Source organism: Notechis scutatus, chromosome Z (genome assembly GCF_049901735.1).
Source record: "Notechis scutatus isolate UNSWTSFEM ecotype Mainland chromosome Z, rNotScu1.2, whole genome shotgun sequence".
NCBI lineage: Eukaryota > Metazoa > Chordata > Lepidosauria > Squamata > Elapidae > Notechis > Notechis scutatus.
Window position 1 is genome coordinate 43,339,452 of NC_142025.1, and position 13,297 is coordinate 43,352,748.

Sequence of the window (13,297 nt, forward strand, 5' to 3'; positions counted from 1 at the left end):
CCGCTGTTTGGAGTACCATTGGAGCTGCCTCTGCCGTTTGGAGCTGCCTCTGCCGTTTGGAGCTGCTGCCGCCGTTTGGAGCCACCGCCGCCGTTTGAAGCTGCCGCTTCTCGCGTTTGGAGCACTATCGCTGTTTGGAGCACCACCGCCACTCCAAACACGGCGGCAGCTCCAAACACGGAAGCAGCAGCTCCAAAGCGTGACAGCGGCACTCCAAACGGGCGCCGGCGGCTCCAAACGGCAGAGGCAGCTCAACGGCGGCGGCGGCTCCAAATGGCAGAGGCAGCTCCAAATGGCGGCGGCGGCTCCAGCGGCAGAGGCAGCTCCAAACGCGACAGCAGCTCCAAGGGCACTCCAAATGGCGGTGGTAGCTCCAACGGCACTCCAAATGGCAAGTCCCCCACCCTTCCCCTATTTTGCATGTTTTAAACTAGGCCTAAATTTGGGGGAGGGGGCTAATTTGATTTTATGCCTAGAAAACATGCTGGGTCTTCCTATTGGTGGAGGCCGTATTGTTGGAGAAACACGGTATATGTAGTGATTTGCTTAACAACTGTGATGAGGAAGATTGTAAAATGGGGCAACTTGACAACTGTCTCGCTTAGCAATGGAAATTTTGGGCTCAATTGTGGTCATAAATCAAGGACTACATGTATGTCTAATTTTTTTAAAGGAAAATTTTAAAAAGTAATAGAAATCCTTACTCTTCTAACCAAGGAAAGTCAAATGCTTAGAAACGAACACTGCAGGGGAATTAAAAATTCACACAGATGACTAAGTGAGAAAGACAATACGTATTATCCATCTTCACAATATGAGAGAGTGCAAATCATAATTTCAAGCCAGTTGCTGAATGTCTGGATTGTGGTCATGTTACTGCAGGGAGGCTGTGATGGGCAGAAAGACGGTGTGATGGTTTACCTTACTGTCATAAGTTTAAACAGTGCTTAATGAGTGGTTATTAAGCAAGGGCCATCTGTTTCACACTGTGAGGTAACAACCAGTAGAATAATATTTAATATACTTACATTAAGTATAGATATATTAAGGCAAAGGGTTTTTTGAAAATGTTAATTGTTTTCACTCCATTTATTTGGATTATGCTATTTGTGTTATTGCACAGTGACATAGTTGCATTAAATTTAACACTTCTTTTCCATGATTTCCTAGAAAATGTTACCTGACTCTTCCTTTGGAACGTCTAAGAACTGTCGAAGCAAAATCTTGTGAGACACCAACCATATTGATTCCGTCTACTTCTATGATTTGGTCATTTAACCGGATCCTTAAGAAAAAATAAAAATAACAGACATGTAAAGAAATGCATAACATTTTCATAATCTGCATAGTGAAAGATAAAGTAGGTTGGCCACTGCTGAATCTACTGCTGAAACCTCTTTTGAAACTTAGGTCAAATGTTTTTGCACTAATTCTTTACTTAAATCAAGATAAACAATTCAACATCAGGTACCATGACAAGTTTATAAGTACAGCTGTGTAAATTTTGAACCAATAACAATAAACAACGAAAAATGTATACTCACTGGAATAAAAGCACAAGTGGGGAAAAAGAAGCAGAATATTGCACAGTACTAAGGCTCAACAATTTTTCATCATTCAATTGCCTTCTGGTTTTTTTATGTTTGCATTTAAATAGAATCAAATTATAACACAGCCAGTATCTCATAAAACTTGGCTCTTGAAATAAACATTTTATTCGTACCCAGTAAACTTTTCTGCTAAATGCAACTCAATGTACACACACAAAACCCAGATGGTATGGCAGGTGGAGATATCTGAACACCTTCTAGTTGATTCATTGCTATTTTGTTTTTTTCGTATAATGTGTTGAGACATTAATAACAGTTGAGTGGGAAAAGAAAGCACTAAAAAGGCTAAGAGGCTGACACTTCAGTGACCTATGTCTTTTGGGGTTTATGAGCCACCAAGAATTTTTTTGTGATTGTGATTTCATATGAATTTTCTAGGGGAAAAAACAAGCCGCCTTCTAGAAGCTGTAGAGATAGCAGATAAAATGATGTTGCCATGTCTGTATATACCAATCTAGATTTTGTTTTATCTGAAACTCAGACCAAATAAAATATTTATGGTTTTGGTAGCGCCTAAACTGGGGTTGGCTTGGAGCAGTTTGACTGAACCTCTGGATCAGAGGTGTCAAACTTGCATAATCACATGACATATCAGACTTTTTCACCCTTTGCTAAACTGGGCATGGGCGTGGCTAGCACATTACGCATCTGACCAGAGGGCTGTGAGTTTGACAGCCCTGCTCTAGATTCCCACTTTTCTCCAATTTTATGTACATTCATTCTCTTAATTGTTAGACTCGAGATGGAATTAGAGATTGATGTCCCCAGAAAAACTTCAGAAAAGCCTACAATAAGGGATGTAAGATGAAACGATTGAAGAGTTTTGTTCAAACTTGGGATGGCACAAAGGTGAAACCTAGAGCTCTTAGGCTATTCCTGAAAACTAAAGGCTATTATTAATTCTGATTTGCAGCATTAGGCTATTCCCAAATATAACTGCTTGACCAAGTCCTTCTCTTTGTAACTAAGCAATCCACCTTTCCCTATCTCTTAATTCTGCAAAGATGTCATTATTCCTTTTGTTTGGGTAGCTAAAACTCTGGTTCAAAGTCTGAATTACCACTGTGAGTGTCACAAGAATTGGGGTCTAATGTTACCTCTCTAGACCTACTGGGGCCAGGATTATTTGTATCCTGAGTAACTTATTTTGGTCCTCTTTACCTGACAATTACTTCACCATCAAGATCATAACAATAGGTGGGACATTAGGATGTATCTTCTAGAGAACTATTGAGGAAGAATATGTATTTTTTCCCTCTCCTTAACAACTATTCTACGAACATGCAACTCCTTCGTGATAGCCACTGTGTGACAACATCCACAATATGCTCCAAAAATGCCAAATATGCTAACTGGTTGAAAAAGTTGCCTGTTTTTGTGTCTTTAAGTATTAAATTTCAGAGACTTTTCAATGCTGCATTTTTTGCTTGCCACTGACTACCTCTCATTTATGACTCATTTTTTGAAATAAGTAGGAAGGATTGACACAGCCTCCTTCATATAACAGGATTTTCATAAATATCTATAAATAAGAAGCTACTTTTCTCTCATCAGAAAGGGAAATATATTTAGAGAATCAGAGGTTTTTCAGTTGAATAGTTTAAATATTCCATGTAAAAATTATAAAATCAGGTCTACAACACTAAAAAATTATTTTCTGAGTTAAACCATTACTCTGCGGTTTGAACTACATTTTTTTTCTATTTATTCAAGTTTTACAAAACAACTAAAAACTAACAAACTAATAAATACAGCAGTAAAAAAGAAAAGTAAAAGTGCTAAAAGAAAAAAATAGTTCCTATTTCTTTTGCATCAAATTTAAGTATATTTACAAAATTATTTCTTGTTTGATGATTCCAAAAATCCTTTTTTATATCATTCATTTTTTATCATCAAAACCACAAATTGTAAGTGATTTTTTCCTATTTCATAGAAAAAGTCTATAAGGAGTTTTCATTCAATCATAAATATACACTGCTCAAAAAAATAAAGGGAACACAAAAATAAGACATCCTAGATCTGAATGAATGAAATATTCTTATTAAATACTTTGTTCATTACATAGTTGAATGTGCTGACAACAAAATCACACAAAAATTATCAATGGAAATAAAATTTAGCAACCCATGGAGGTCTGGATTTGGAGTTACACTCAAAATTAAAGTGGAAAAAAACACTACAGGCTGATCCAACTTTGATGTAATGTCCTTAAAACAAGTCAAAATGAGGCTCAGTGGTGTGTGTTGCCTACATGTGCCTGTATGACCTCCCTACAATGCCTGGGCATGCTCCTGATGAGGTGGCAGATGGTCTCCTGAGGGATCTCCTCCCACACCTGGACTAAAGCACCCCCTAACTCCTGGACAGTCTGTGATGCAACTTGGTGTTGGTGGATGGAGCGAGACATGATGTCCCAGATGTGCTCAATTGGATTCAGGTCTGGGGAACGGGCGGGCCAGTCCATAGCATCAATGCCTTCATCTTGCAAGAACTGCTGACACACTCCAGCCACATGAGGTCTAGCATTGTCATGCATTAGGAGGAACCCAGGGCCAACCACACCAGCATATGGTCACACAAGGGATCTGAGGATCTCATCTCGGTACCTAATGGCAGTCAGGCTACCTCTGGTGAGCACATGGAGGGCTGTGCGGCCTCCTAAAGAAATGCCACTGAACACCATTACTGACCCAATGCCAAACCGGTCATGCTGGAGGATGTTGCAGGCAGCAGAACATTCTCCACGGTGTCTACAGACCCTGTCATGTCTATCACATATGCTCAGTGTGAACCTGTTTTCATCTGTGAAGAGCACAGGGCGCCAGTGGCGAATGTGCAAATTTTGGTGTTCTCTGGCAAATGCCAAACATCCTGCACGGTGTTGGGCAGTAAGCACAACCCCCACCTGTGGATGTCGGGCCCTCATACCACCCTCATGGAGTCTGTTTCTGACCATTTGAGCAGCCACATGCACATTTGTAGCCCTCTGGTGGTCATTTTGCAGGACTCCGGCAGTGCTCCTCCTGTCCCTCCTTGCACAAAGGCGGAGATAGCGGTCCTGATGCTGGGTTGTTACCCTCCTACAGCCTCCTCCACATCTCCTGATGTACTGGTCTGTCTCCTGGTAGTGCCTCCATGCTCTGGACACTACACTGGCAGACACAGCAAACCTTCTTGCTACAGCTCGCATTGATGTGCCATCCTGGATGAGCTGCACTACCTGAGCCACTTGTGTGGGTTGTAGACTCCATCTCATGATACCACAAGAGTGAAAGCACCACTAGCATTCAAAAGTGACCAAACCATCAGCCAGAAAGCATAGGAACTGAGAAGTGGTCTGTGGTCTGTCACCACCTGCAGAACCACTCCTTTATTGGGGATGTCTTGCTAACTGCCTATGCTTTCCACCTGTTGTCTATTCCATTTGCACAACAGCATGTGAAATTGATTGTCAATCAGTGTTGCTTCCTAAGTGGACAGTTTGATTTCACAGAAGTGTGATTGACTTGGAGTTACATTGTGTTGTTTAAGTGTTCCCTTTATTTTCTTGAGCAGTGTAGGTTGTGTTTTTCCCTAAACAAAGAGGTTAACTTAGCCATCTCTATCTTCATTAATCAGCAGTGTTGAACCTGAACGCTTTTGAATATATAATAGTACTACTATAGTTGTTATAAAGATAATTAACAGAAATTCTGATGCCTGGATTTTCTATTTAGCTTACTAACAAATTGTATCAAAGCATTTTCTTCAAAAATAAAAATAAAACTGGAGCAAAAATAGTATTTCCTTATCCACTGAAACCTTTTGTATCACGAGTCGTTCCTGCAAAAGGGATTATCTCTTCAGTTGTAATTGATTATTTATTTAAGTGGCTAAGAGATGGGGAGTGTTAGAACTTAAAATCTCAGCTCCTCGCAGATCAACTTTCAATCTGGCTGCAGAAACTTTTCCATTTCGGCAGTTAGTTAGAAGGAACTGCTGTCCAGAGCCCATGTGGCTCTCTAGATCTCCCTTTGATCTGGGGAGATAAAAGGCAAGCAGAAATCAACTTCCAACTGATTTTCAAAGGCTGCAGCAGCTCTCCTCACTTTTGGAGAGCACCAGACTCTCATTCCACACTGGAAGCAACTCCCAAAAGGCCACCATCCTAATAGGTATAGTACTGTTCCATATAAAATATTCACCCACAACACAATCCATTTCACTGTGTCAATCCAGTGAAGATTCCCTTTAAAGATGCATATACAAGTACATAGATAGCATTTTGAGCCATTAATAGAGAGCTTATAACTTCACAGAACTATACTTTTCTATCCAATACAGGCCATTTTCAAAATAGAGAATGAGGCCTGGATATGGGTGACATGAAGACTTCTCCAAATACCCTAATGGCATTTCATGCTATTTGCATGTACAGTAACAATTCATAGTTGGAAGAAAAACTGCAATCTACTTACCCTTTCCAAAGTCTACCCATAGGAGTGTTGCAGAGCTGGTAAACTGGACACTACTTTTATTCCTTGTAACTGCATTTACTAAATATAATATTTCATTTGGAAACATACTAGATATATAAAAGATATATAAAAGCATTTCAAAGCTGTTATAGTCTGGGTTTATTGCTCCCATGAGTCCAGTCTACTGGGGTGTCAAATTCTTCTGAGAAGGTAGACAGTCAGCACTTGAATTTTCATTCGCATAATGGTTGCTAAATATATTGTCAGTTGATCTCTCAGATTAGTAAGACACTGATGAGGTATCATCACTATTTGCCACATATTTACTTGCTTAGTTGGAAAAAATAGCCTAGCAATTTTCTTATCCTTTAAAATCGTAAATTATTCTCTTAGCTCCATAAACAATATTACTTATTTTTCTTTCATTTCACTTGTTATATCTATTCTTTAACATTTACTCCTCTTATATTCAAAAATCACAGCCTTCCATACCTCATGGTCCTCACCAGATGGACCCAAAGATATTAACCTGTAACTCATTATGGTTTTGATTTACTCATATTGTCCCTAGAGCCCTTCTTGTTCCAGATATAGAATTAAAACCATATAATAAAGATCCCAACTAGGATACAAAATCGTTTTTCTGTCTCTGTCTTCAATTTATGTTTAACTGATTACCTGTGCTATTCTAATAATGAACAGATGCATCAGAATCTCTGATGATCACAGTTTCTTTTTTTCTGCAGTTAGCTTTGTATTTGTCTATATGAATTCAATTCATGAATGAATGAAATTAATATTAATAGTTGGCATGTTGATTTTTTTTTTTCAAACTTAATCCAAATCACTGATCTTCTTTGGAAAGCAAATCATTTCAAATATTTGATCAACTTGGCTTCAAGTTGAATGTCCAAACTGAATCTTTGTATAAATTCTTGTATGTAATACAAGAGCTTTATGTTCTTACTCAATGGGAAAAATTGTTGGCAACTGATATCAACTGTCTGAATAGTTTTCCAAATGACATTCTAAGTCTTGGCATGTTATCCTTTCTACATTTTTAGACTTTTTAATTAATTCTTTGTGATTTGTTTATATCCAAACTTTGATACTCTGAATATAGCATCAGTACACTATTTTGTGTTTGATAATAAGTTTCCCTTATACTTTTTATAATTAACTTGTGTTCCATCAATGTTCATTCTTTATTTTATCTTGAATTTCTCCCTGTTTATATGATTCATTTTTTTGATCTCCAAATTTTATCCCATGGATTCAATTAGAAGTAACTAATCATAGTTTCAGTTTGCCTACAGATGTACAGTAACTTCAGGATAAAAAGAATTAAATGCTTGATAGAGAAATAAGTATTTTCCTCAATGGTTCTCATTGCTTATTTCAGTTTACTGTATATTCAAAAGTAGATTTTCTGTGACATTAAAATAACAACTCTTCAAAGAGTTGCCTTCTCACTAATGTTGGATGGTTGATGTCATGTTGATGTAAGTTTAAAAATGTTCATTCTTTATTTTATCTTGAATTTCTCCCTGTTTATATGATTCATTTTTTTGATCTCCAAATTTTATCCCATGGATTCAATTAGAAGTAACTAATCATAGTTTCAGTTTGCCTACAGATGTACAGTAACTTCAGGATAAAAAGAATTAAATGCTTGATAGAGAAATAAGTATTTTCCTCAATGGTTCTCATTGCTTATTTCAGTTTACTGTATATTCAAAAGTAGATTTTCTGTGACATTAAAATAACAACTCTTCAAAGAGTTGCCTTCTCACTAATGTTGGATGGTTGATGTCATGTTGATGTAAGTTTAAAAAAAAATTATGTGATGAAAGTTAAGACACTCAAATATGTTTAATTTTTAGATGTTTACACTTCAATATGATTTAATTTTCAGCATGAAAGGTCAAAATAAAACCAAATGTGATGTTTGATTAAATCACTAATAAAACCACAGAATTTATAAATACTAACTTTCAATGAAAAACACACACTTATTATTTATAGGCTCTATTAATTTTGTAATTTTTAGAAGTGTACACCACAATACACTTTAATTTTCAGTGATACGTCAAACAATGATCATTCATATTTACCTGCCATCTTTTTCTGCAGGCCCATCTTCTGTAATGGTTTTTACAAATATACCTAGCTTCTCAAAACCTGTTTCTATTCCAATTCCCATTCCAATAATAGTAATACCAAATCCTTGCTCATCTGAAAAACAAATTGAATGAAGCTAATTAGGAATTAGTGCCATAGGAATAATCCTATACTTTCTAATTGATTTCAAATTTTGTGTACAAAAGTACATATAAATATACATAAATATTTGCAGCTCAGGATTGAATTGTGGAGTCCCTGGTGCTTTCTGAGCTTGGTGGTTTTCTTGCAGACGTTTCATTACAAAACTAGGTAACATCATCAGTGTCGGTAAAATATACATTCAATACAAAAATACTTTGTCACGAAAGGGACTGCCTGCGAAGGTTCCTAGATTGGGGCTGAAAGGTGAGAGTGGAAGCAATATGCTCCCTCCCTTAGTTGGGTAGACCAGGTTTACCTGATAGACTAGTCTCACCAGAAAAAAAAAACATCATCAGTGCTAGGTTATACTTATACAGATACAATAGTGATTCAATGGATGGTCTTCCACCCGTGAATTTTTCAAACTTACTTCATTTCTCACTGTTTGGTTTAACCCTATAAACCTTTGCAATAAAATCCAAGATTCTAATACAGGTTTCAGCCACCAACTACCCCAATTTATATCTGTACATTATGAGAATTGTTTCAGAAAAGTTAGCTCATTGCAAAATATACGTTCATTTTGTAGAAACTGGTACAGGTATTTTTTTGTTACACAAAAACAACTATATCATTAAGACTCTTTTTCTGCAAACTCAAAGATCCCAGTAATCATTTGCAAGCATTCGAGAATCTTCCTCACTATATGACCACTGATCTCTTTGGAAATGAATGAATGAATGAATAATAGAAAGAAAGAAAGAAAGAAAGAAAGAAAGAAAGAAAGAAAGAAAGAAAGAAAGAAAGAAAGAAAGAAAGAAAGAAAGAAAGATGTGCCATCAAGTTAGTGTTAACACTTAATCACTATGCTGATAATATTTTCTCTAAAATGAGTTGTCTCAGTTTGGTCCTTCTGTTTTGTTTCTTTCCACTTTTCCCAGCATTATAGACTTAGCAAAAATCCTCTGGCAATATTGTCTAATATAATCTTACATATACATATATTTAATAATAGGGCCATATTAGGATTAAAAGTATTTTTTACAGATCTGCAGATAATTTACAAAAATTGTTTGCAGCACAATAAATGAGACAGGAGAAATTATTCCCTTAAAAATAGAGAAAAATAAAAGGTTGGCATATATGTCTTATAAAAGAAATGAAGAAGGAAAAAGAATGGAAAAATGGAGCACAGTGGCAAATGACTGTTACTAGGATGACAGACAGTGCTGTGGTGCCAAGGTAACTGATTTGTTATATATTTATTAGATTTATACTGCACCTTTCCTCTAGAAGCCCCAGATAGTATATCTTCATCTGGTCCATCTGTCAATAATCAATCACTCCATATGTTTTTAATTTATTGAAGCAAATATTAAAAAGTGGCGTTGTAACTGCTGTGGAGACACTCTGCCTTTTTTCTGATGATAAATGTTCACACTTCTTGGAAATGGAACTTCACAGAAGGTTTTTAACTGGAACAGTGTGAGAGGTGACACTTTCCCTGCTTCATTTTAAAACATTTAATTGCCCCTTTCAATACCAACTTTGAACTTTGGTATTGGTCAATCTATACATGTAGGCAAAAAAGTAGACCAAGGGTCTTCAAACTTGGCAACTTTAGGACTTGTGGACTTCAACTCCTAGAATTCATGAGCTAACATGACTGGAAGAGGAATTCTGGAAGTTGAAGTCCACAAGTCTTAAAGATGTCAAGTTTGAAGACCCCTGAAGTAGACTTACATGGCCACCTGTTGAATTCTACTGTATAGTACAATGTTGGTGTGGTGTCAGGGTTTTTCAATTCAATGTGTGGAGTGTGAAGGATGTGTGTTTCTGTTTATTTTCATGATCGTGATGTGCACTAAAGATGGTATTTGATTTAGTTGTACGAGGTGCAATGACAATAAACTAAACTAAACTAAACCCTGGGTGGCGCACAATGGCACAATAAAGCATAAAATAAAACCATTGAACCAACACCAAAGTAATTCCTAGTAATGCAAAACAAGATCTGCCTACATCTGAACTTATTGTTTATTTATTTATTTATTTATTTATTTGATTTGCCAATTGTTTACAAGATAATAAGTATAAATGTATACATAGTTGTGAATACATGAAATGGTTACATATAAGAAAAATAAAAGAATAAGAGAAACAATAGGACAGGGACGGTGAGGCACGTTAGTGCGCTTATGCACGCCCCCTACAGACCTCTTAGGAAAGGGGTGAGGTCAATAGTAGACAGTCTAAGGTTAAAGTTTTTGGGGTTTGGGAAGAAACTACAGAGTCGGGTAGAGTATTCCAGACATTGACCACTCTATTGCTGAAGTCGTATTTCCTGCAATCAAGTTTGGTGCGGTTTACTTTGAGTTTGTATCTATTGTGTGCTCTTGTGTTGTTATGGTTGAAGCTGAAGTATTCATTGACAGGTAGGACATTGCAATGTATGATTTTGTATACCATGCTTAAGTCAGAACGAAGACGGCGTAATTCAAGGTTTTCTAGTTCTAGAATTTCTAGTTCTAGAATTTCGAGTAGAGGAGTGGAGAACTCTTCTTGTGAAATATTTCTGGACTTTCTCAATTGTGCTAATATCAGATACGTAGTGTGGGTTCCAGACTGATGAACTGTATTCGAGTATTGGTCTAGCAAATGTTTTGTATGCTCTGGTTAGTAGTGTGATATTACCAGAGAAAAAGCTACGTAGGATTAGGTTAACAACTCTTAATGCCTTTTTGGCTATGTAGTTGCAGTGTGCTCTAGCACTTAGATCATTAGAGGTGAGTATTCCAAGGTCCTTTACAGAGCTTGGGTCATCAACAAGATCTTGACTATTCAGCTTGTATTTTATTTTCTGATTTTTTTGCCAATATGTAAGACAGAGCATTTATTTGTTGAGATTTGAAGTTGCCATTTGTTTGACCATTCGGATACATAGTCAAGATCTTTTTGTAGGGTAGCAGTATTGTCTGTGGTATTGAACAGCTTTACATCATCAGCGAAGAGAACGCAATTGCTCTTAATATGATCACAGAGGTCGTTTATGTAGAGTATGAAGAGAGTTGGTCCTAGAACACTGCCTTGGGGAACACCACTATTGACAGGTACTGGATTTGATAGGGCGCTCGATTTTGACCATTTGTTGTCTGTTTGACAGGAATGCTTCTATCCAGTTATTCAGTTGTCCAGAGATACCATAGGATTTTATTTTTAGGAGTAGTTTGTCGTGTACCACTGAATCAAAGGCTTTACAGAAGTCTATGTAGATTGCGTCTATTGTTTTGCCCTGGTCGAGTTGTGTCGTCCATATGTTTTTGCAGTGTAAGAGTTGCAGATTACAGGATAGTTTTTCTGAAACCAAATTGTTTATTGGAGAGTAGGTTATTTGACTCTAAGTGAAGGATGATGGATTGGTTAATAATTGATTCCATGACTTTACAGGTGACGCAGCATAAGGAGATTGGCCTGTAATTTTCAACTAGGCTTGGGTCTCCTTTTTGAAGATGGGGATGACTGTGGCTTGTGACCATAGGTTAGGCAAGGAGCTGGTTCTGAAAGATTTTTCAAAGATTATGCTTAGAGGTTTGGCTATGGCAGTGGATAGCTTTCTTAAGAAGTAGGCACATATTCCATCCGGTCCAATAGATAGAGATGGTTTTAGGTTGCGTATTGCTTTTTCAACATTGTCTTCTGTGAAATCGAAATGTATTAGATCATTGTTGTTATCTGTGGTACGGCTAGGAAATATTGGGCATGATCCATTGCTGTTTACAAATACTGAGCCGAAGAATGTGTTAAAGATGTTGGCTTTAATGGTGTCGTCGTTGCAGTCTTTACCATCAGGTCCTATCAAGGGAGGGATGGACCTTGAGTCTTTTAGTTTGTTGTTTACAAAATTGTAAAAAGCGGGTGGAATTGGTGCTAGAAGGTTTTCCTCTTGTTTAATGTGATAATTGGTGCATTTGGTCTTTATCTGGTGGCATAGATTTTTGTATCGGTTTTGAAATTGGTAGCGTGACCAGATTTGTTTTTCCGCCAGAGTGATCTCTTTTTGGATTGAAGTTTCCTTATTGATATGGGTAATCTGCTTTTTGTTTTGTTTTGGGAGTTGTTGTTGGAACATATAGTTTGATGACTCTTTTGACTTCAAGTAAAAAATATGTTATAATGGTCTTCAACGGTATTGCATCCAGTGAATAGAGATTGCCAATCAAGGGATGAGAGATCGTTGTCTATAAGATCATAGTTGCCTTTTTTGAAGTTACAATAGGGGATTACATCATTGTGGTGATTTTTGTGTGGATGTATGTTGAGACAAAAAGTCGATCATATTGTGGTCACTACTGGAAAAGGGTTCTTTAGATTGTATTCCGTAGATTAGGTTCAAACTGTTGCAGAAGATGAGATCGAGGCAGTTGTTTAGTCTAGTGTTGTTGGTTACTAGTTGTTCCAGTCCCAGATTTGTAATAGCATTGTAGAAGGTTGTGTGTATGATTTCAGTTGTACAATCATTTAGGGTCCAGTTAATATGAGGTAGATTGAAATCACCAAGAAGGATAAAAGGGTATGGGCAGGATGCAGCCCATGTTAGTAATGTATTTAGCTTGTTTACATGTTCGATGTCATAATCAGGTGCTCTGTAACATAGTAAGAATCGAATTGTGATATTTGAGGATAGTTCACAGATGATGGTTTCAGGAAGGGCAAACTCCTGGGTAACTTGGATATTTTTTAGATGTAAGGATTTTTTATAGAATATAGCAACTCCACCTCCTCGACAATTTTCACGATCTGATCTGTAAACAGGATAGTCTCTTACTGTGGTAATGGAGTCGGGGAGAGATGCATTGAGCCATGTTTCACAGACAAATATAATGTCGAAGTTAGCCATATTTAGGAGGAAGAGAAATTCAGGTATTTTATTCACGAGGCTTCTTGCATTGAGTAGTTTGCATTTAA

The 13,297-nt window shown here is 37.0% G+C and overlaps 1 protein-coding gene across 2 annotated transcripts in view; it reads right to left on the bottom strand.

Annotated features, from left to right (window-relative positions):
- Positions 1-13,297, bottom strand: part of PPP1R9A (protein phosphatase 1 regulatory subunit 9A) — a 107,641-nt gene that overhangs the window by 49,489 nt on the left and 44,855 nt on the right. For both annotated transcript variants that reach the window (XM_087945405.1, XM_087945404.1), the window contains exons 4-5: positions 8,182-8,302; positions 1,181-1,285 (exon numbers count right to left, since the gene is read on the bottom strand). In XM_087945405.1, the coding sequence (XP_087801531.1) occupies positions 1,181-1,285; positions 8,182-8,302 (226 nt within the window). The remainder of the gene's footprint in view (positions 1-1,180; positions 1,286-8,181; positions 8,303-13,297) is intronic.